Here is a 22019-nt window from a genome sequence, read left to right as displayed (position 1 = left end):
GTTCTTCTCATCTTTTTTCTCGCTCACACTTCCACATGCACATGGGGAAGTGTTTCTGTGGCCGCAGTCACTAATTAGATTTTTTTTTTTTTTTCTCATCCGCTACATTAAGAATTCTGTGTTGCTTCCAGCTCGCTCTCTGACCAGATTAGCCAGTAAGCCTCCCTGCTCCCACTTCCCTGGTGTGTGTCTCAGAGTTGGCTTTGAAATGAATATGCTCTGGCAGTGAACTACTCTGAGCCACTTATCCAGCCGTCCCAACTGTAATACAACACACATGCACACAGATGTCAGAATAGACAGATGCAAACACAAATATAGCCATGCTCCATTTCTCCTTCACCCCATCACACCGACTGTACGAATGTCACGTGCAAGCCTGTTATCTCATCCAAGTCATTGCTCTTAAATGAAGTGCGTCGTTTTCTTTATATTACACTGGATCTCTGTTAAAACAGCTGCAGAATGTTTGTGCGTCTGTGCATACAAATCTGTATCACTGTTTGTGGATCACGGATGTATCCGTTAGCCATGCATGTTCGAATGATTCCCACAATTTTTCCAGGCACAAGCTTCCTTTCCAAAGCACAAAAAAACTACACCATGAATGTTTTGTGTTATTGCCTGAAGCACTCGCACACAAGAGGGCAAAGAGAGGCTCAAATTAAACCAGCGGGAATGGTGCCTGAGGATGGAGAAAAATATAGTCAGTGACAATCTCAAAGAGAGGCCGTTGTAAGCGATTAGTCACTCTGGTCATTGTCCTTAAGCGTGGAGGCATTTGCACCCTTTTTTACTGTAGGTTTTCCTTATTTATCATTGATTTATTTGGGTTGTAAATATGGATAAAGAATCTAAATAGTTGATGAAATTACATGGTTTGATTGTGACTTGTGGTCTGGATGCTGTGGAGACTGATTGCAATCTACAGTAGAAGACCATGCGTCATAGTGGAGGTGGGGGGGGGGGAGCTTTATACGTGGGTATTTTAATATCCACTCCAAACTAGGGCTGCTCTGCGTCTATGTACTGATATCACAAGAGAATCTTTAACTCGTCGAGAAATATCGTCACATATTATTATCGAGAGATGATGGCACAGAGTCAACCATGGGTTTGGTGGAAGTGTGGATGGTTTCTGCAGAGGCTTAGTTTTTTTTAACCTGCCGCATGGACACAGCCCACATAATGTCCTGAACTTTATCTCTCAGGCTTACAGCAGCCGAGATAAGAGCCATCACTCACATATGATCCACTGATCAAACAAGGGAGTAATAGCATCAGACAGCACCAATAATGCACAGTGTGTGGATGCCACACAGGGGTTTGTGTGATCCTGCTTGCCTCTCTGTTCTTTAGCTGGAGATTAAGTCTCAGTGATTAATGTCTGATGCTGTAAGTCAACCAGTGCACCTAGGGTAAAAAAGATCAGAGAGGATTTCTTTCCCTCTGCAGAAGTAAACAAGTTTGATTTGAGGTAAACTGATTTTCATTCAGAGATTCCTTTTTTTTAAATTGAACCAGCCTTAAGTTTGTTTTAATCCCAGCCACATGAGGATTCTCGCTGCAAATTAATGGTGCTGCAGCCAGCGTTGGTTTATATCAAGGTTGGTCATGCGTGGCCTTCACGGCAGTATGAGACCAACAGCTTGTCTGATCCCCGCAGACCCCTTGCTATTACCCTCATGTCTTGTCTCATCACCCTGAGAAAACTGCTCCCAAAGGCTCGGTCAACATGTAATTTGTGTGAATGTTTGTTTGTTTGCGCGCATGTTGAAGTGACAAAAGGCTCTTCTGGATGAGAGCCGCCTCATTAGAAGGGTTGGGCACACACTTTTCCACATTAATGAGAATGTTTTCTGTATTATCATTCATCGCCGTGCCTGTGCTGGCAATTACAGAGGAGCAGTGTGCATAATGAGGACTGATTAATTAATTTAGGCCAAACAGGAGGGCTGGCCCTTTGCTAATTAGCATGGAGCACGGCTCGAGCAAGAGCAGGAAACAAGAGGTTGCAGCTGATATCCCCACCTGTGGAACACAACATGGTCCTCATGTGAATGTTAGCATTCAGAGTCTTCTGTATCTGTTTTACAGCAGTATTCATGTTTGTGTCATTTTACTTAGCAAGGTCAGAGGCTTTAATGATAGGGCACACTGAGTCCTCTAGTGGAGATTTAAAACATTACATGCCATCTACACTTTTGCTGGTGCTGTGTAGCTAAAAACGGTTATTTTGATTCCAAAAGAAAAAGAGAGCAGGACAGTTTAAATGTCAAATCTGTCTCTGAAAAGATATAGTAGGTTGCCTTTTGAAAGCTTGACACTGAGCTTAATTTCCATTCCATTAGAGTTACTGCGTTTTTTTTTACAGGGTTTCTTGTACTTGACAGGTCAGTGAAGGTGACAAAATGCCCAGAGACTTGCACAGAACACAGCTGTCATCCCCTCATCTGCAGAACAGAGCTGGTCCCATCAGTATGCAGAGGAGTTTGCAGAAACTCTCTGAAAGTCCTTTTACAAACAGTCCCCCAACACCCAGGACATGTTGATGGAAGAAACATTTAATCAAGTAAGACAACTCCAAAGCAGTAATGCCTTAAGTGTCTTACATTTTGCACATCTGCTTATTTTCCTGTGAGCATCCATCACGGTAAATCCGGTCTCACATCATCACAATTCTCAAACCACTTTGAGTATTATTTCTAATTGACTTTAAGTCAGTCATCCAATGTCTGTCCAATCTCAAACCAGGACAACACTTAAGCAGTTTGGATAGCCTGACATTTCTTTATCTGGTGGATTTTTGGACAGTGAAAACACAGATTAAATATGAACAATAAATACATGAATTAATTCACAAGAAAATGCTGTCATAAAGGGATTGCCATTGCCATGATGACATAGTCTAAAATGTATTACTGAGGATTTTGAATAAGTTAAGGGATTTAAGTGATTATTATTTGGGGGGAACCTGCTTCAGCAAATGTATTCATACGGTGAAGTATCAAGCAACCACAATTGTTTGTGCTCTTATAGCAACATATAGCAGTATAGATTCTGTCACCAGAATCAGTTTCAACATAATTTGCTTTGACAACCATAATTATTAAGAGAACTAAGAAAAGAAGTCTAAACTCAGATATCTTTTAGGAATCAGAGCGATGTAACTGATGCTGTTAAATATAAAGGACAAACTAAGGGACTCACAGGAGACAGGGTGCACATATTTCATTTGAGACTAAGTTTGCGACACAGGGCTGGAGGGGAAGCCATTAAAAAAAGAAGCCAGGTGGGGTGACATTTGGGTGGAGTGTTTGCCAAGTTGCTACAGAGATGACAGCTGAGCGACCTGCAGTGCCTCACCACAGAGTCCTGCGTAAGCCTGCACTGATTCGGCTCTGTGCGTTTGGCATTTGTCTTTGTTGTCACCAGGACACTTGAATCAGACAAGAGAATTAATGGATGAGGTCAGTAGGAACATTTAAAACCAAGGTTGACTGCTTGATGAGTAACAGAGACAGCTGGAATATTTAGGACAGGAACCCAGATGGGAGGAAAGGTTAGTTAAGTCAAGTGGAAAAGCATGTGATTTGAGATTACCGTCGTATAAATCTGATGTTTTAATAAATGCACTGTTGGCCTTGTGCCTTGTCTAACATCAGACCAACACTTGTGGAAAAGATAAAGACAAGATGATGGTCACTCAATTGGACGAAGTTGATGCAACTGTGCATGTACATGCATCATCACTTGATACTCTGGAGAGTGATAAAGCTTGTTGTAATCTATACAGCGCACTCTGCTGGTGACAGAGAACTGCTAGTGTATTACAATAAAACTCTAATGAATTGTTATTTGACTGGTGAATAAATCTAGTAATATTGGCTCATATCTGCGCTAAAATTAGCCGATACTGATAGTCACTGGATATGCTATTATTGGCCGATATTATCGGCTGGCCAATCAATCGGTTTAAGACGTTATTAACCAGATGCTTTTGTGTTAAGCTAACTGAGCCTCTGATGATATTTGGGAATCTGTTAAACTTAAATCTTACTTTAAATTAAATAAAATAAAAACATTTACTCAAAACAAAGAACATAAACTTTGGACACACTTTGGAATTTACCTTTATAAGATGTTTTTGTCCATTTCATTTGGGAAAGCACTCCATAATGATATTAAGTAAAAATAACCTATTATTCCTGCCAGACGCATGAAATGTGTATGAGCCTTGACTATAGAGTTTCTAGTACAGATATTTGAGATTTAGTACAGTAATAAAGTATTCTACCTGATTTTTCCCACCTCTTTGTTATGAATAAAGACAGAAGGACATAAAGCAGATTGTAACGCCAAGCACAAAACTTTGATGGTACACTGTAATAAAGAAAGCACTTGTTATTTTGTTACGGTTTGAAGCGACTGGGGGTAATCACGCTGTACGACTGCCAACTGACAGTAACACATCCTTCTTTCAAGATGGGTCTGAATGCAATGAGAGCTTTGGGAGGAGATAAGGAGGTGAAATACAGTGCCATGATAAGGTGGATAGTGTTGTTGACATGAGCAGCAAGTGGAGGATAGAGCATTGAACAGGAGTGAAGTGTGAGATGTGAAGATAGAAAAAGATGCAGACAATTTGGTTCCTGTGTGGACTTCACTGATGGACACAAACGTTTTATTGTGACAGCTTCTGTGCCTTTACTTCTCCTTCTGCTAGTAAAAAACACCATTGTATTTTTTTTTATTGCTAGCAGTCACCTATAGTGTTTGTAGAGTGAATCATATCCATTGAGTATGCATTGAATTGACTAATGGGGTTTAAAACTTTATTGGTTTATTTCGTTTTCCTCTTTTTGCACACTAACAAGTGCTATTTTAAGGAGGCCCCATTTCCATAATATGCATTTATGCATAAAGTGTTCTCATAGCAGCTTGAAAATGGAAACTGCAATTGTCATTCCTGTCACTTCCATGCACAGCGGCTGATTGTTAGAGAACATGGAGGTGCAAATTGTCACCATGGCTGTCCAACTAACCAGAGGGAGCACCTTGTCACTCAGCACCTCATTCTGCTCTCATTCATGCAGCTGGCAGCTATTATTTGGCTCCATCAGGAAGGGCTGAAATTTTGCTCTGTCCAGATTTCAGCTCCAGTACACAATGGAATCCACTTTTGTTATTGTTGCCGTAAAATGTTACCTTTAAGGACCTGCAAGCTTCAACTAGTCATCAGTGAATAAAAACCTCGTTGGGGAAAGTATATTACATATTTGTGAATGCTAATAGTCCACTGATTTGCTTCCAGCCTTGGTGAACAGAGATGAATTGAGTGCACTTCATTTATAGAAAACTGCAGTGCGTTTCTTTTCTGGAGTGATGTGAAAATAATGTTTAGGTCGGTTGTGAATAAGACATTGAGGAGAGGTAAAAAGATTCGGGTCATTTGCTTCCTTCTATCATCATAAAAGGATGTGTCAATCAGAGATAAAGGAGCCACATCACAGACTTCCACTGCTGTGTAATGTTGTTAGTTAGTGCATATTAAACCTTTACTGTCAGAGACCCTAACCCTACCCTCATGGCTCTGATGGTGAAGCAGAGACTTAATGAAATAAGAGAGGGAGCCTCAAATGCAAGCGTTCAGAAAGGTACTTCAAAGGACAAGACAGACAAATCTACATATCTATATTTTTAGGAACTGACAAACACAAACGAGCAAACGTAGGGTTAATAATGTGTTCAAAGTAGTGGGATGGCAGAAGATACTTTTTTTCAGCTCCTTGAAAAAAAACATTTTTTTTAATTCAAACTTTTATGTGAATAATACAAATAAGGATTTTGACATCTTTGAAAAACTGATATTTAGAAACAATATTTCCTCTTAGTTTTTTTAATCTTCCAATGTGTGACTGTGATGCATGTTTGCCTTCTCCTGTCGACCTGTTCATAAGTTTGCTTTGCACACATGCATACTTTTCTACTTAGTGATGATTACCTATTTGGAGTAAATGGGTTTGTAAAAATGAGTGGATGTAGATATTTTTAAGTATTTTTAAGGGGGTCAAAGTTGGATCTCTCTATGAAGTTAGTTTCTATTTTGAAGCTGTGTGTCCTCATTGAGATAAATCACCTTGTGGTATCTTTAAATTCCCAACCATTGTTAGAACACACATGTTCAGATCATGACATTGCTTAGAGTTCAACTTTGGCTTCCATATATGCAACCTACCAATGTGTCATTTTTGAGATTATATTTCAAGTAAACGTATAACAAAGCTATCCACAAGCGAGTACAAACTTCTTTTTAAAGGATCATAGCTGAATTACAGAGGACTACTGTATGACATCATGTGTCAGAAACAAAAAAAAGCTAGTTACAGTTGGGTCAACATATCTCTTGCAACTAAATAATGAGATGATGAAATGATCTTTTTAGGGAATGCAACTCACAGCTTGCACTGACTGAGAGGAATGCTTCAGGTTTGATAACGTTAAACATTCGGCGGTGTACTTTGTGCACCTGCTTCATTGCTTGATATTGCACGCTCCATACTGTAATGATTAATAACAACTCAAGCATTTCCTCCTATACCTCCAGTTTGACGTGCATTTATAATGTCATGCTTTTTCTACTTTCAAGTTCTGTTCATGTGAAAATGACCATGAACAAACATGCAATACTCATCATCCTCCCTGCTTGTTCTACCAGCTGGGGACTATTACTTCTTAGGCCGAACCTTTTCTTTTTGTAGCGCGCTCCATCCCCCCTGTGTGTGGGAATAAATGTCAAGCTTTAGTAATGCTCTAAAAGGGGCAAGAATATATGAATATACAAAACAGAAAAGGTTAATACATTCTCACAGTTAATGACAGAAGAGATTCTGTTAAAAAAAACAAAATGTCTCGGCTGCCTTGTGTTCAATTTTTACAGGAGCATCATGGTGTACTTATTATATCTAAGTGTAGACGATTGATATTGGTTTTGATTTGCTTATCTCATCCCTAATTCTCACTCTCGAGTAGCCATGTAATGCAGCTTTGAAAAGGTGAAGAGACCTGAAGGATAGATGTATATTATGCTCATATATTTGCAGTTATACACTCTAGTACATATTCATGAGCGCAATGTGGGGGGCGAAGACACACACATCATGAATTATTTAGTGTTTACTTCACATTGCATGTATCCAATATAAACAGAATTAATATTTACCCAGTAGTGCTGACATTACCTTTTGCCATCAGCTTTTTCTTCCAGATACAAGTCATTTAACTGTTCAAATGCTGAGCAAACACTTGCCTTATAATAATCTATGATATCTATGTAACTGTTTTTAGTTAAATCATTCATTTAAGCAGAGAGTTTAACACTTTTGTTTTTCGTCTGTTCTAGTCTCCATATCGGCAAGAACGACCTGCTGACCTTCTACGACGGCGATGACCTGACAGCGAACATTTTGGGCCAGTACAGCGGCACACGGCCACACTTCAAGCTCTACACCTCCATGGCTGATGTCACCATTCAGTTTCAGTCAGATCCTGCCACTAACATCTATGGCTACAACAACGGCTTTGTGGTCCACTTCTTTGGTATGGGTTTAATTTAATTTACATTCTATGTAAGCTTCAATCTACTGATCTGTATTAAAAATGTAACTCTGGGAATTAAATGTGTATCTTTTTAGTGTTGAATTCCAAATGTACAGCATAAGCAACTACAACACATGATTAACAAGCATGGAATAAAAAATGTTCCTTGCAGCAGAACCCAGCAGGTGACCAGTCAGAAGAAAGAGGTCTATCTATTCTCGTTGCCTTTTTTTTTCTTCTCATTTGTCTTGATTCTGGCTTATCCCAGGTGCACAGGATTGGATAACAAACACTGAAACACAATAATAGGCTGTACTTCATCGTCAGCTGGTTTTGCCTGGTGCTTTGTGTTCTTGGCCATGAACGCTGCAGTTAGAAAGACACAGATTGACTGGTGCCAAACCACATGCTGTGTTCCTCCCTGCAAACATCACAAGCCGCTATTTACATTTTCCTCCCAAACTGCTGCAGTTTAGTGCCCACTGAGCAGACATTTTTGCAGCCTTTGCTTTGCCTGCGGACTTTGTTACATATTCATTCTAAGATTCCCTCTTACCGTTCTATTAAAGGCTTGATCTCAAAGTAAAAATAAAAGTTAAATGATGTTTGAGAAGGAAACGCAAAATTGTTTGTGTTGCTTAAACATTTTCTTTCCTTGTTCAAAGAGGTGGGATATCTGTGTGTCTTAATTTTCCATTTCTCATTGTGTCTCCTCACTTCAACACCAAAAGAGGTTCCCAGGAACGACACCTGCTCAGAGCTGCCAGAGATCACAAATGGCTGGAAGAGCACATCCCACCCTGATCTCATCCATGGCACCGTCATCACCTACCAGTGCTACCCGGGGTACGAGCTGGTGGGCTCTGAGATCCTCATGTGTCAGTGGGACCTCTCATGGAGCGGTGATGTGCCAAGATGCCAGGAAGGTAAGAGGAGGCAGTTAAACTTGTATTTTCTGCATTTGATCCCACAGGGAGATCGATCGAAGCCTTTTCACGAAAGCACATAAGTCCAGAAATGTTTTGGGGTGACCTGCTTGTGTAAGAGAAGACAGCAGAATTTTTCACTATGCTTCTTCCAGAATTTAAGCCAGCAAATTCACAGAGAGTAAGCAGGTGGGGATGATGCTTATCTCCACTGTGTGACCAATTATCTTTCCGCTCTCTTTTGAAACTGTGAAAATGTCTAATGACATGTAGCATAGATGACACGACAAAAAATGTCTTAATAGTGTCAGATTCTGGTGCTTTGTAATCCATCTCCTACGACCTGCTGCGTTGTGAATGTAAATGTTCACATACCTGCCTATGTACAACACATGTTACTGGAGGATTCCTCTAGAGGGAGCACCACATAAATCAGATAGCGTAAAACAACGAAGTAGAGTACTGGGGGTATTTGCGGACTCGATCTGTTAACTTTTCTTCTAAACTTTCCGCCATTGTTGTAGCAGGCAGCTCTCTGGTATCTCCGATTTCGCCATTTCCAGTCTGATCACCCTAAAACTCTACACTGCTCCTAGCAGATATATGCATACTGCATCTCGTGGACGCATAGTGTTCATTTCTGAGGAAGTGCACAACTAACGCTCCAAACCTCAGCAGGATACGAAAGGCTGATGTCCTGTTTTTGCTTAGTTTAAAACAACTATACTCAGGGCTGAAGAATTCCAGGGAAAACCCTCTACGAGAGACTGGTGTGAAAGAGCCACTCAGGGAGATTTCACTGGCAGGCTTTCCTGAAATTGTTTTTGAAACTTTTAGTGAGGCATGCGTGAAAAGGGCATCTGACTTGTCGTTCAGCCAACTTAGTCATCATTAGACCACTTTTATAACATTTTATATAAATTACGTGGTAATAAGGGCCACAACAAATAAGCCAAGCAGTGATTTTTTTGTTTTTACAATATGGAGTATGAAATGCATGCTAAGTTAACAAAATTAAAAAACTGTATAGAGCAAAAACACAATGTTAATAAGATATATGTGAAGCAAATAAAAGGTGGATAGACTGATGATCATTTTAAAAAGTGGCCTTTTCAATATGGAAAAAATCTGATGTGGTTTTTTATTAACTAATACAGTTTCAGTTCATCTTTAACCAATAAGTCCCTTATGATTTGATTTCTTTCAAAAAAGACATTTAAAAAAAACTGGACATAGCAAAAAGTAACAGAAAGACATCCAGCACAAAGACTAAATCCAGCTTAAAATGGCCATTGCATGTCTCTGTTACAAGGACTTTAAGAAGGGCTTTGAATATCTCCAAGGGGACTTTATAATTAAAATGTAATATGCTCTGAAGATTTTTTTCAGTTAGCTAAGTAGACTTAGTTAAATCAAGCCTAACACTTTAAAAAGCATTTAATGATGGCGAGTATGGAAGCTGGAGTTGGTCGTTAATCGCGGAGCGCTGTGTTGCACAGATTTGAGACGGTTGAGTCACAATTGATTGGATGCTAATAAGCAGCTATTTTCCAGCCCATGTATTGTCTGTCAACTCTTTTGGCTGACACATACCTATTTTTAATTGTCTAATACTACAAACTAGTGTTTTTCCTAGACCTCCTCTTCTTAAGCATTCATATGGTTGCAATTGTGTTGCATGAACTTGTATTGGAGCCATAGGACACAGACAAAGTGTTCAGTCTTTTCGATCTTACAATCTGACTTAGGCCCCGTGTCTACATAGTGATTTTATTCCAGGCAGAGAAGCGCTGGATGTGCGTTCAGGAGCTCTTGACAAGACAAAGTTGTATATTAGTATTAAAGGGATACTTCACCCGTTGAAACATGAATCTGTATTGATATTGGGTCATATATGTAGTAGAATTGTGAAATACATTTTGAAGTTGGTGCCTTCTTGGCCGTGAAAAGGCAGGAAGTGTCTTTTTGACTCATGTGGATGAAAGACACCAAATCTGAGAATGCACCACAGGCCACTCCCACTAAGGTCCTCTAGTTCAGAATCACAAATACTTTATTAATCCCAGAGGGAAATTCGATCGTTAAATTTTCTCCAAAATATACAGTATAGCAGTAGAAATATAGTAATAAAAACATTTACAGACATATTTACTTCAACACATTTCCTCAACTGATTCAGAGATTTCTTCCAGAATTGATCTTGGAAATTCCTGTCAGAAAACAGACTCTATGTCTGTGTCCATAGGCAAACAGTGAGAGCACCGACACTACCAGTCCGCCCCAGCTCGAGCCGGCCCAGGCTTCTCGTCCTCACCGCCGCCGATAGGCAGGCATCATGTCTCGGCTGCCAAGCTGGCAGCGGCCGGCGGCGGCAATAGCAATATTGCCGCGAGACGGTTGCTGCTGACAGGCCGGTCTTGTGTCGTGGCGGCCGGGCTCGCGGCAGCCGGGCTCCCAGCGAGCAGCCGTCTCGCCGCTATATTTATATTTTTTCCCTATTATCAGCTTTCTCCATAGAGCCTGTTAGCATAGCTTCCAAGCAATATGGCAGATGTTAAGTTTTGATTCTGGGAGTGAGTTCCCACCAACTGATCTGTGATTGGTCTGTAGCTTCAGTGGTCGAAAATATGAGGAACTAGCGTTGTAGTTTCACCCCGCTAACCGCAACAGCTTCCAGTGATGCAAAAATCATAATTTTGCATCACTGGAAGCTCCTTTTCAGACTTAAAAATACAAAGATTTCCCATCTCATGGGAAAATGAGGGCGGGATGCACGACCATTCAAAAATACTACCAGGTTTCTAATGATACAAAGCTTAATGCAAATGGGTGAAGTATCCCTTTAAGTTATTCAAATACTTGCGGCTGCAGAGACACAAATTATAATTATTGCCTCAAGGGATGTCACCCGAGTCTGACTACAAGTTTAATAACTGGCCCTGCTACAAAGAAAATTGGCCCCTCATTAAAAAAAAAAAAAAAAAAAAATCAGCCCTTGAGTTTGGCAAAGTTATAGTAGTAATTTAAAAAACATTTTCCTTTTATTTTAACTTGAGTGAAATTCAGGTACCAATTATTAATGACCTTCCACAAGCATGACCAATGGAAATTCTTTTTTTTTTGTGATGCACTAGTGATGACATGTCAGGACCCTGGAAATGTGGAGCACAGTCATAAGGTGATAACAGGAAGTCGCTTTGCCGTTGGGTCATCTGTGCAGTTTATCTGTAATAAAGGATACATCATGTCCGGCAGCAGCCTTCTCACCTGCTACAACAGAGATTCAGCAACACCCAAGTGGAACGAGAGGCTGCCCAAGTGTGTCCGTAAGTCAGATAGGCAACAACACTAACCCACTTATACACTGTTATTTACTGCTTGACTATTTTGCCATGTTATAGTTCTGTTACGCCTGTGCTACTTCTGTTTCTTTGGAGGCCTTGATCCATGTGCCTGTTGTCTTTTTACAAGGTTTTTATATTGAGTGTCAGTGTTTCTACTGTTGAAGGAGTTACAAAATTATATTTCTGTAACATTATATATTGTCTTATCTCTCAGCTGAAAAGTATGAGCCTTGCAGGAACCCTGGGGCTGCCTCCACCAGCGTGCAGAGCTCAGAAAAGGCCTTTTACCAAGCAGGAGAGACACTGACCTTCTCCTGCCACTCGGGCTACGAGCTACAGGGTGAGGCCACCATCTACTGCATCCCCGGACACCCATCCCAGTGGAACAGCACTCCCCCCGCCTGCAGAGGTAAACCAGGCCTACATGCTGCAGCCACCTTTCCAGTGCATACAACTTAGAGCACATTATAAAGTTAACCTAGACTACATGTTAACCATTGATTATGTTACAGTATGTGAACACTAAAACATTGTGCAATACGTACAACATGCTTCTTTTTGCATATCTCTCGTCCATAGACGTACTAAACTGCATTCATGTCTTTGTAGCATCCACGAACCCAACTGTGAATGAACGAAGGCTAGATGGTGAGTCATGTTTTGAAATATTGCAGTATTCATTTATTGACATTTCTTTTTGGAAGGGCTGTTCCGACTTTATTTGTTTTTGTCAAATCAGATCAGGCTGTTTAATATTGGATTGAATTTGGAAAATCTTTATTGACCACGAGGGGCAATTTGGTTTGCAACAGAGGTCCAAACAGGCAATACACATCCTACAAACAGCACAAAGGCATAAATACATATAAAACATAACTACCATGGATATCATCATGATGGACGTGAGTGAGATAAGGGACACAAAGACCAACAGTACATAATTAAAGTGTACTGTCAACAATGCCTACAGCTTATTCTACTGTTAAAATTATGGGTTTTTAAGAAGACCCACCACTGCCAGCCAGACATAAACAAATTATTCAGCTGAACACTTTCTTAACACACTCACTTTCCACAACCTACAAACACTGAAAGACCCTAACCTAAATCCAAGGTAACTACATCTTCAGAGAGCCCACTGCATCTCTGTGCATCATTGATGTCATTAACATTGACTAGAGAGGGCGCGATCAGCTCTGGAGTGTATGGCATAGGATAGGATAGGATTGGATAGGATAGTACTTTATTGATCCCCAGAGGGGAAATTCGGGCGTTACAGCAGCACAGACAAGAAAGCTCAAATACACATACAAAGATAGAAGATACACATTAAACAGAATAGATTGGACAGAACAGCCAACATAATCTCTGATGTCCAACGTAAAGCTGCTTTAACCAGTATTAAGTATTAGATCTGTTTATTTGAAGTATCACAGAACAACTTATTTTTGGAATCTTTGAGACCTGCTATGCAGCTACTTCTGTAATACCCTGTGCAGACAAAAGTGCAGATAGTCAGTGGTCAGTAGTACCAGACCACTCTCAGATGATTCTAAGCGTCTTTAAAGGGGCAGCCCTTCTTTTTGTGCATTTGACACTGTATGTATTACCTTCTTATTCTATTTCATTGTAGTTGTTAACATGGATTACGGTATGGAGGGAACCAACATCGCCCTTGCAGTTTTCATCCCAACAGCAATCGTCTTGGTGGTTGTCCTCAGTATTTATGTCTACTTTGCAAAGTACGTAATAAACTAAAATCTTTGTTCATTTCAAATGGTTGAAATCAAACGAGCATTTGCATGATTTTCCTGCTTCTCCCTTCTTTACTCAGACTCCAAGGAAAGTCTATCAGAATGCCAACATCTTCACCACCGTACGACAACATGACAGAAGAGTCGGCTTTCGATAACCCTATTTACGAGAGCGGAGTAAGTACAGATGTCATGAGCATGCGAGACGTGGATTCACAGAACACCAGTGTGCTGTCCTGATCCTTTCCCATCTGGCTGTCATCATGTCGTCATCTCATCTTTCACCAGCAGAGGGCACCCTCTGCCTCATCTTTCATCACCAGCCATCAGTAAGAGCTCTTAAAGGCCTAACTGATGATGTTGCTCATAAAAAACTATGACGATAGGACACTTCACATGATTATGATGTAAGATATAATTTTGCACCCTGAATATCCATAATTCATCCACCATGAGGACTAAGAGGGATCTGTTTGACGGGCAGAACTTTCCCATTGTGGTCATCTCTCACCTATGTCTGTCAAGCTGTAAGCTGCAATCACACAAACTGTGCAAAATCATTTATTTTATTTTAAAAGTGCAAATTCCTTTGACCTTAAAACAATATATCTGCAACTATAGCCAAAGTGAATAGTCAATATATCAGAAATAAGTTCCTATTATTTCTTCTTTTCATGAACTGGTGTCATTTGTGACTGAATCATCCCATCGTTTATTTTCCTGCCCCTTAAGCATTGGCAGTCCAATTCTAGAAATTAAACCCTGTCAGTCCCACTTTGATGCACTACTGAACAACAATAAGGTGAGATTATGTTCTGATGCTTAGAGCACATCTGACTCTCCCCCATCAGCCCAGTCCACCATAAAGACTCACCACCTCTCCCAATTTCACACCTGATATACAGAGATTTCATTGGCCCCAGGTAGTTTAAAAAATTACCAAATAATTCTGCACCTTCTTCTAATTACTCTCCATAAGGCCTGCACACAATGAGAAAAAAAATGCAATGTTTGATTACATTGTTCAATATTGGGATATTGATATGCAAAAAGAAAATCAAATTTGAAAAGTGCATATTAGCTCAAAGTCACAGTTTCTATTGTATGTCTAGCTTCTGTTTTACATGTCTGACACAATACCTGTGTTTCCAAAATGTCCCTCCAGAATCTGAATAATAATTATCTAGCTTGAATTTAATCTAAATGCATTAAAATCATGCGATTGTGAAAGCATAGTCATTTCACCCAGACCGCACTCCAATAGTTAAAAGTTACTCATGCTGAGTGAGACGCATTTATTACCAACCTAAAAAAAACATTTATCTTTTATTGCCGTTAATTCCCACTAAAACTATGTGCTTTTTCTAAATACTGATATTGGGATAACCATGGAAATGCTATTTATTGTGAAGTCCTTCTCCATAGCTTTCACATTTCAAAATCTTTTCTTAAAAAAAAACTATGACAGATTAGTTTTAAGCCTAAGAAGCTTTAAGTTACATATTCCATGTTTTTTTTCTCCCTTTCCTTGTGCATCGTTCAACATTTTGATCATCTTGTTGATGTCTATCATTTGTAACATCACAGCTGTATCTAATTGTCTCATCGATGTCACATGCATACTAACAATGTTCTGTCATTAGAGTAAAGATGTCTTTAAAGCATGTTGTAGCACCACTTATCAATATTCTTAACAATTGGTTATTATAGCTATTGTTGTAGTACTCCAGACCGGTCTCCAGACCACTTTTTGAAGGTCTCGGTCTCTTCTCTGAATCTCGGACTGGGACTGGTCTGACTCCGGATTTTAAATCAAGACCGGTCAAGACCCCCACTGATTGAAAACAGTGCTTTATAAAAGAACAAATAACTTCAAATTATATGTAGTCTGATTTGTATCCCCCGGGGTTATGGCCTCAACCTTCCCAGTGTTACGATCTAAGTGAGTGACACGCCCAATGCACACAAGTTGATGATTTTTCAGTGATATTTTTGGTCTTGTCTCGGTCTCGACTAGAGTGGTCTTGACAGCAACACTAATTATAGCACTGTGCTGTATGTTTCCTTATCTCAGGTTAAAATGTGCAATCATGACTGATAAACAGTATTTTTCAGATGCGTTTTCTATCTAACCCCAAAGAGGTAATTTACTATGAGTGAAATGAATGAACGATCTTATCAAAGATAAATTATATTTATGTTTAGAAAATGATAATGTTTGTTTGAATGTATTTTAAATGTCTGTACGTTCATACAACATCAAACTGATTATATGTGTCTGGTTTTTACAGGACAAATGGAAATGATAAAGAGGTGTCCGTTTAGAGACCTTAAAACAAGAATTGCTCAAGCTTTGCCTTTTGGGACTCTCTCTGCACTGCTCATCTTTACCTCCCACTTTTTTGGTTTTCAAATATTTTTCCCCCTCCTTTTACCCCCTTTGTGTGGATATCTGTACATATGTCTTTCTTTCCACGGTCTAACCTGTGAATCTGTGGATCACCATGGTGATATTTTTATAAAGTAAATTGCTGATGACCGTTGGTGATTGTATGTTTTTTTTTTTCCAGTATTTTTTGAAGCCCTACTTCTGTAGCAAATAGGGACTGATGGGAATATATGCTTTGACTGTTGAGATCTGTTAGAGACATAAACCTTTACCAATCTTTGGAAAGTTTCCCTTTTTATTTTTGTTTTCTTTGTGTGTATGGGCCTGCTCTTTGTAAATAAACTGCCTGTCCAATATGAGTGCCTCACGACTGACTATAACCTGAGAAATCACTTGTGAATTGCGATTCAAAACGGAATCTTTTGTTGAAATATGATTTTGTATTTCCAGGCTTGACATAATTAAAACTCCACGCTGTGCTCAGTCTTATCCATAATGTAGACATTTTCCTACGAGTTGGAGTTTTGATTCCATCTGCATTAAGCCGAGGATGATTTTACAGAAACATGTTTTCATATGGTACTCATCAGCTATGCACAACTTTCTTTTCATGTCAAACTGTCATGTCTGCCTCAAAGAAGAAGCAGTTATTCATTTGTGTTTCAAATGTGGTTGCACTTCAGCATGTGCAGGCCATGATTTAAAAACCCAACGCTAACACACAGACAGCTCATCATTTACTGATACTGGCTGTAAAGTTCAACACAAGACCTTTCCTGAGCTGGCCTTCAAATCAACAACTGAACAGGTGCAAAATACAAAACTGGTATTTAACAGATGGGTTTTTACTTCCGGTCACATGGCTGCTGTGCATCTGACTGATTCAATTAGTGAGTAAGTCTCATATACCTTTGTGCATATGCTTTATACCCCAACATTTGTTTCTTTTAGCATCACAGTGGCAGCACAACAGGAACCAAATCACCTTCATACACATATATATATAACCCTCGGATTAATAATAAAATTCAATTGTTGTTTAAAGAACTGACTCCTCAACAACTCATTTTATTAATGTATGCGTGTCATTTATAACTTTGAACTAAAAAGCATTACCTCATTAAGTATATGCAATGAAGGTAGTGGCTTATATAGCATGAATTACCTATTTACAGGTACATGTAAGTGTTGGGTCAATGGTGAGCTTAATATTAAGATCTTGGGGCTTACGTGGGGGCAACAGATCTCAGGTGGTGCTCTGAGGTTGACAATAAAACACTTAAAGGATAATACAAAGGTATTTTTGTAACAACACATGTGTAAGTTTATTCCTTTTAGATTTTAAAAGAGAAAATGTAGAGCATATATCATAAAAGAGACATTTATGAATTATAACTATTAAAATTCATGTTAGTTTCTGAAAGAGTTTCTTTTTTTTTTTCTTTCTGTGACTCCAGAACAAAGGTTGGATTTCTCTGACTTAATCGATTCGCAATGCATTCATGAGACAAAAATGTTACAGTTGGGTAAAAAAACAGGTTTAAATGATCAAATTAAGGATTGCTGAATTCCATTTAGCTGCGTTGTTTTCAGGGTCTTATTTTACATCTTTAATGTCACACGATGGCTTACTTTAACACGCAAATAAAAGCAAACTTTCTGCAACATCAGAGTCTCATCATGGGAACAAAGACCAAGCTGGCAACTTTTTGTAAAGTTTGCTTGCAGTCAAAATAGAATTGATAATGTTAAATTGAAGTAAAACAGGGAGTGTCCATGTTGAATGAACATATGTGATCAATTTTTGGGTCGGCATACAAGGTTTCGGAGACAGAGATGACGACACACTGTTTTACTTAATGTTCCAGTGGGCCGAGTACATTATTGATGGTTCCTATGAAGGCTTATTTAATGTATAAATGTTAAAATGTATGACCTTGTGATAACATACATCTTAAACTGATGTCAAATTCCTGTTTGATGCCCACTAAGGAGATGAACTATATAATTTTGATTATATGGTTTCAGAGCTTTTACTTGGCAAAACAAGCATTTATGTTTCAATCATCAGCAGATAAAATAAACCCTATTCCATTTGACCTTATGTCCAAATCAATCTAAATCCCCCAAACCTCAAGAGTACAAGGCAACACACAGTAAACACACACCCACATAGACTAACATTTATCGGCATCTCTAAAGGATTTTCAGTAAACTGCAGGAACAACCAAAGCCAAATTAAGCAGCACAATCACTAGAAACAAATGAACAACACACATAATCTCACTGAACAGCACCTACAGTAGCCCACAGCTTAGGTAGGCCCATAGATAGGATGCACTCCACCAAAACCAACAGAGCATCAATAAGGCATTACCGCTCCAGACCACCAGAGGCCGCCTGAGCTGCGTCAACACTGTATAGGTTTAACAACGTTACCTGCTGGATGTTTTGTCATGCCCGTCCTCTGCCTGCGTTTATCTCTGTTTTCCTCCTCCTCTTCATTTCGACAGCCTTTCAAAGTTTACCATCACTATCATTGATTCAATTTGATAATTTCCCGCCTAGCCCCTGACAGCACAAGGACGGAACCATTTAAAAGGGGTCGGGTTGACTGTTCAGTATCAATGCACCTGCCGTTAATTAGTTCACCTGTGTACACGTCAGGACCCTTTAACACCTAACCAGATGGACTAGTCCAACATGAATGGACTAGTGGCTGCATTTACCGGGTCAGTTTTTTGTCCAAGTGTGTGGCCCAAGTGAACAATAAAGTATTAATTTTAATATTCAAGTGAACTATAGAAACGATACAACGAACAGCATGTGAGGGGAATACACCGGAATACCCCATTCTGCCACACAACTATTTACCTCTAGATGGCAGCATTATAACAAGTAGCACATGGTGAGAACAGACGGCAAAGTTATACTCTTAATCTCACTTTTTTCAGCACAACTGACTTAATATTCATGCATCTTATAATACAATGCATCCAATTTATCTGTCTCCTTTTCAAACAAACTGATTTGATGTAGCCTACGTGAGGCTTTTGGCTTATTTAGGCTATTCAAAGGTTTTTGATACCAACCAAATAATTTATCCTGCAAAATGAAAACCAAATAATCAGTTACTGGGCTGTGTTTTCACATGACTTGGATTAAATAAAAAATAAAAAACGTTTTAAAAATCCACCCTCTAGGCTTTGTTATTTCTGTTGTCATATTATTTGTGACTTTACTGTCATAATGACTGTGTCTATCTCTTTTTAAAAGTGCTTAAACTTACAGAAGGCCTAGTTCCTCCTTCTTTTTCCTGACTTTTATTTTATTGTTACTCCCCTTATCCCTTAGCCATCTCGGGAACGCAACTCACTCACTAAATCGCATATTTAATACAACGATTATGAATATTAACGGTGTGCAGCCAAAATATTTCTTAATCGTGTCCAGTTTTTTTGTGCACCTTTTATGTAAGTGTGAGCTGGTTTGCCTTCATGCGTCGATGGAGTGGTACCTGCTGAGCTCTAATGCAGGCAGCACTAAAAAGGTTGAGCCACTCAGGTACATTTCCTGTGCACTCAGAGAGAGAGAGAGAAAAAGAAGGACTACAAATAAAGGTCTTCTAAAATTTCAGCATATTCTCTCACATGTGATACGCTAACAAGTTAAAATATTGTTTAATTGTAGCTTGTAATTGCTGAGAAAAAAAACTATTTTACTACTTTTTTTAATTCACATTTTGAATTCTGAATTTAACTCTCTTTAACAGACTGGAAGGCTGCATGTACTTCTAAAGCAATGTGTTTTATATTAGTTCTCTTATCTTGCCAGCAGATGGCAGGCTGTTACCAACTGGGTTCACTCAGGAGTGATCAGCTTCCCCAAGTGCATCATAAAGACCGTCTCCGCCACTTAATACTCCCAGCATGCACTAGTGCCGGGCCCTTGGTGTCAGGGTTTACAGGACAGGATGGTTCACAATTAAACTAAAAAGCCGTACTCACAATCCAACGGAGACTAGGACATGGCAATTAACCCAGTAATACAGCAGACCATTAGACCTCCCTCTCTGTGTGTCTGCAGCCCGGGGGCTCTGGGATGCATATTATGAGAGATAGTTTAATGTAATGACCCATTCAGAGACTTCTCATGAATGCACTTAATATTAGCAGTTCGGAAAATTTGGCAGCATTATATGCTCAGTAAAACATATGGGAGAACATGCTCATGCGGAAAAATTAGTATTTGTCAATAAATATCAGCAATAGGAGCTGAATGTTATTGTAAACATCAAGTAGAAAATATTCGGATTAAAGCCTTTGCTTTACTTCTTCTCTTCCCAATTCCATTTCTGTTTTGGTCTTTGGTTTGAATTTCTAAGCTTTGTCGGTTCACCTTGAGGCTTCCTTCATTTTTTACGCCTGTGTTTTTTGTTTTTTTTAGCTGATATTGACAGGCAGCTGTCCTTCCCTAAAGAGTGGCTCTATTAATCTGATTAATATGATAGGAAGACCACATTGAAGGAGAAATATATATGTATGATAGACCACACCAGGTGCAGGAAAAATGTAGGTCGGTTGCAGGGCTGATTGCTCCGCTGAGGTTGTGACCCTCACAGGCCTGACCTTTGTTCACAGAGACCTGCAGTATACTTTCCACAGAAGGCTTACAGTATACCTTACTGCACTTTTTCTTCTTTTTTTAAACCTGCAAATCATGGGTGGCTTTTTTTCCCCTTCCATTTATGGACCCTCAGCTATGTATTTGTAATGATTATGGTCTGTATAAAATTGGTCTGATGTGTTTTTATGGCGTGAAAGAAAATGTTAAGATGATAAACTCTACGTTCATTAGTTTGAATTTGCCAGTATTTGCTGATTATTACACTTACCTTTCAAAGTTTTTTATCACTGAATTTAAATTTGATATTGTGTTCAAGAATAAAGGGAAGGACTGAAAGGGATTTCTCTTTTTCTTTAATTTTTTCCAAACTGTTAATGGAATTCATGCTCCTTATTGATCATTTTCACATAAGAAATTAATGTTTGCTAGAGGATTTTCAACAGCTCCCAAAGGTGTTATGACTGATGAGGCACACAGCTCTGTCATATCGCACCGACAGGGCTCACTGTCTTTGTTGTTCCAAAGTGCAGCCTCAGGAAGCCATTTTGCACAATACAAAGGGTAAACCCTCTTCACTTGGGTGTTTCTTGAACTGGAACGGTGCCAAATCTCACTCTCCAGTATAAATGTAGGGGAGTCAGGACTACTACACTAACGCCCTCAGATGACACAGACTCATGTAAACAAAGGAGAGCTGAATTAGCCTTCATATTTAACATCTAGACCCTTACTGGCATCTTAAGCAGAAAGTGAAACACAATTTAATCTCTTGTATTTAGTTGAAAGGTACTTTTCTATCTAGTTCTTTGGTTTGTCTTATGGAGAATTTCGCTCTAGGATTCTTAACATAAATCTTGTGAAAAGTAAAATGTCCCTTACCAAAAGAAAGAAGGAAAAAAACTGTTACAAGCAATTTGGTATAACATTCATGAGCGAAAATGAAATTTTACATTTTAAAATCTCCTACCAAAGCACAAAAAGATTGTCACTCTTTTTAATGACTTTCATGTCCAGTTTGTTTAGAGATTTTGAGCATATCTTGCAAAGTGTCCTTCACTTCCACTCATAACGATGATGAAGATCACAAAATGACTTTTCTTTTTTTCCATCATTAAATACATACATATATATATATATATATATATATATATATATATATATATATATATATATATCAATAAATACATAGTATTGTAAGATAAAGATGAAAAATAAAATGAAAGGTTTTAAGGCAAGTAAAACATCTGCTTTAAAATATACTTTCTTATTTACATCAAATCTCATTCATCAAAAAGTAGATATCTGGACATGAGTTATGGTCCACCTTCACTTCCTTTCAGATGCCAAAGAGACACTTTGGCCATTGGAATAAAATAATGAG

General features: G+C 38.9%; 1 protein-coding gene across 2 annotated transcripts in view; it reads left to right on the top strand.

The window, feature by feature from the left end:
* LOC109981479 (seizure protein 6 homolog) overlaps positions 1–20978 on the top strand; it is a 105478-nt gene extending 84500 nt beyond the window's left edge. Inside the window, exons 10-17 of one of the 2 annotated variants that reach the window (XM_020630282.3) lie at positions 7403–7599; positions 8331–8525; positions 11660–11851; positions 12084–12278; positions 12479–12517; positions 13503–13611; positions 13704–13800; positions 15915–20978. In XM_020630282.3, the coding sequence (XP_020485938.1) occupies positions 7403–7599; positions 8331–8525; positions 11660–11851; positions 12084–12278; positions 12479–12517; positions 13503–13611; positions 13704–13800; positions 15915–15929 (1039 nt within the window). In that variant the 3' untranslated portion in view covers positions 15930–20978. The other variant, XM_029276679.2, reaches the window with a different exon arrangement.
* Positions 20979–22019: the final 1041 nt, after the last annotated feature.

Source organism: Labrus bergylta, chromosome 14, assembly GCF_963930695.1.
Source record: "Labrus bergylta chromosome 14, fLabBer1.1, whole genome shotgun sequence".
NCBI classification, from domain to species: domain Eukaryota; kingdom Metazoa; phylum Chordata; class Actinopteri; order Labriformes; family Labridae; genus Labrus; species Labrus bergylta.
Note: the sequence above shows the minus strand (reverse complement) of the source record. Positions and strands in the feature narration are given on the sequence as shown.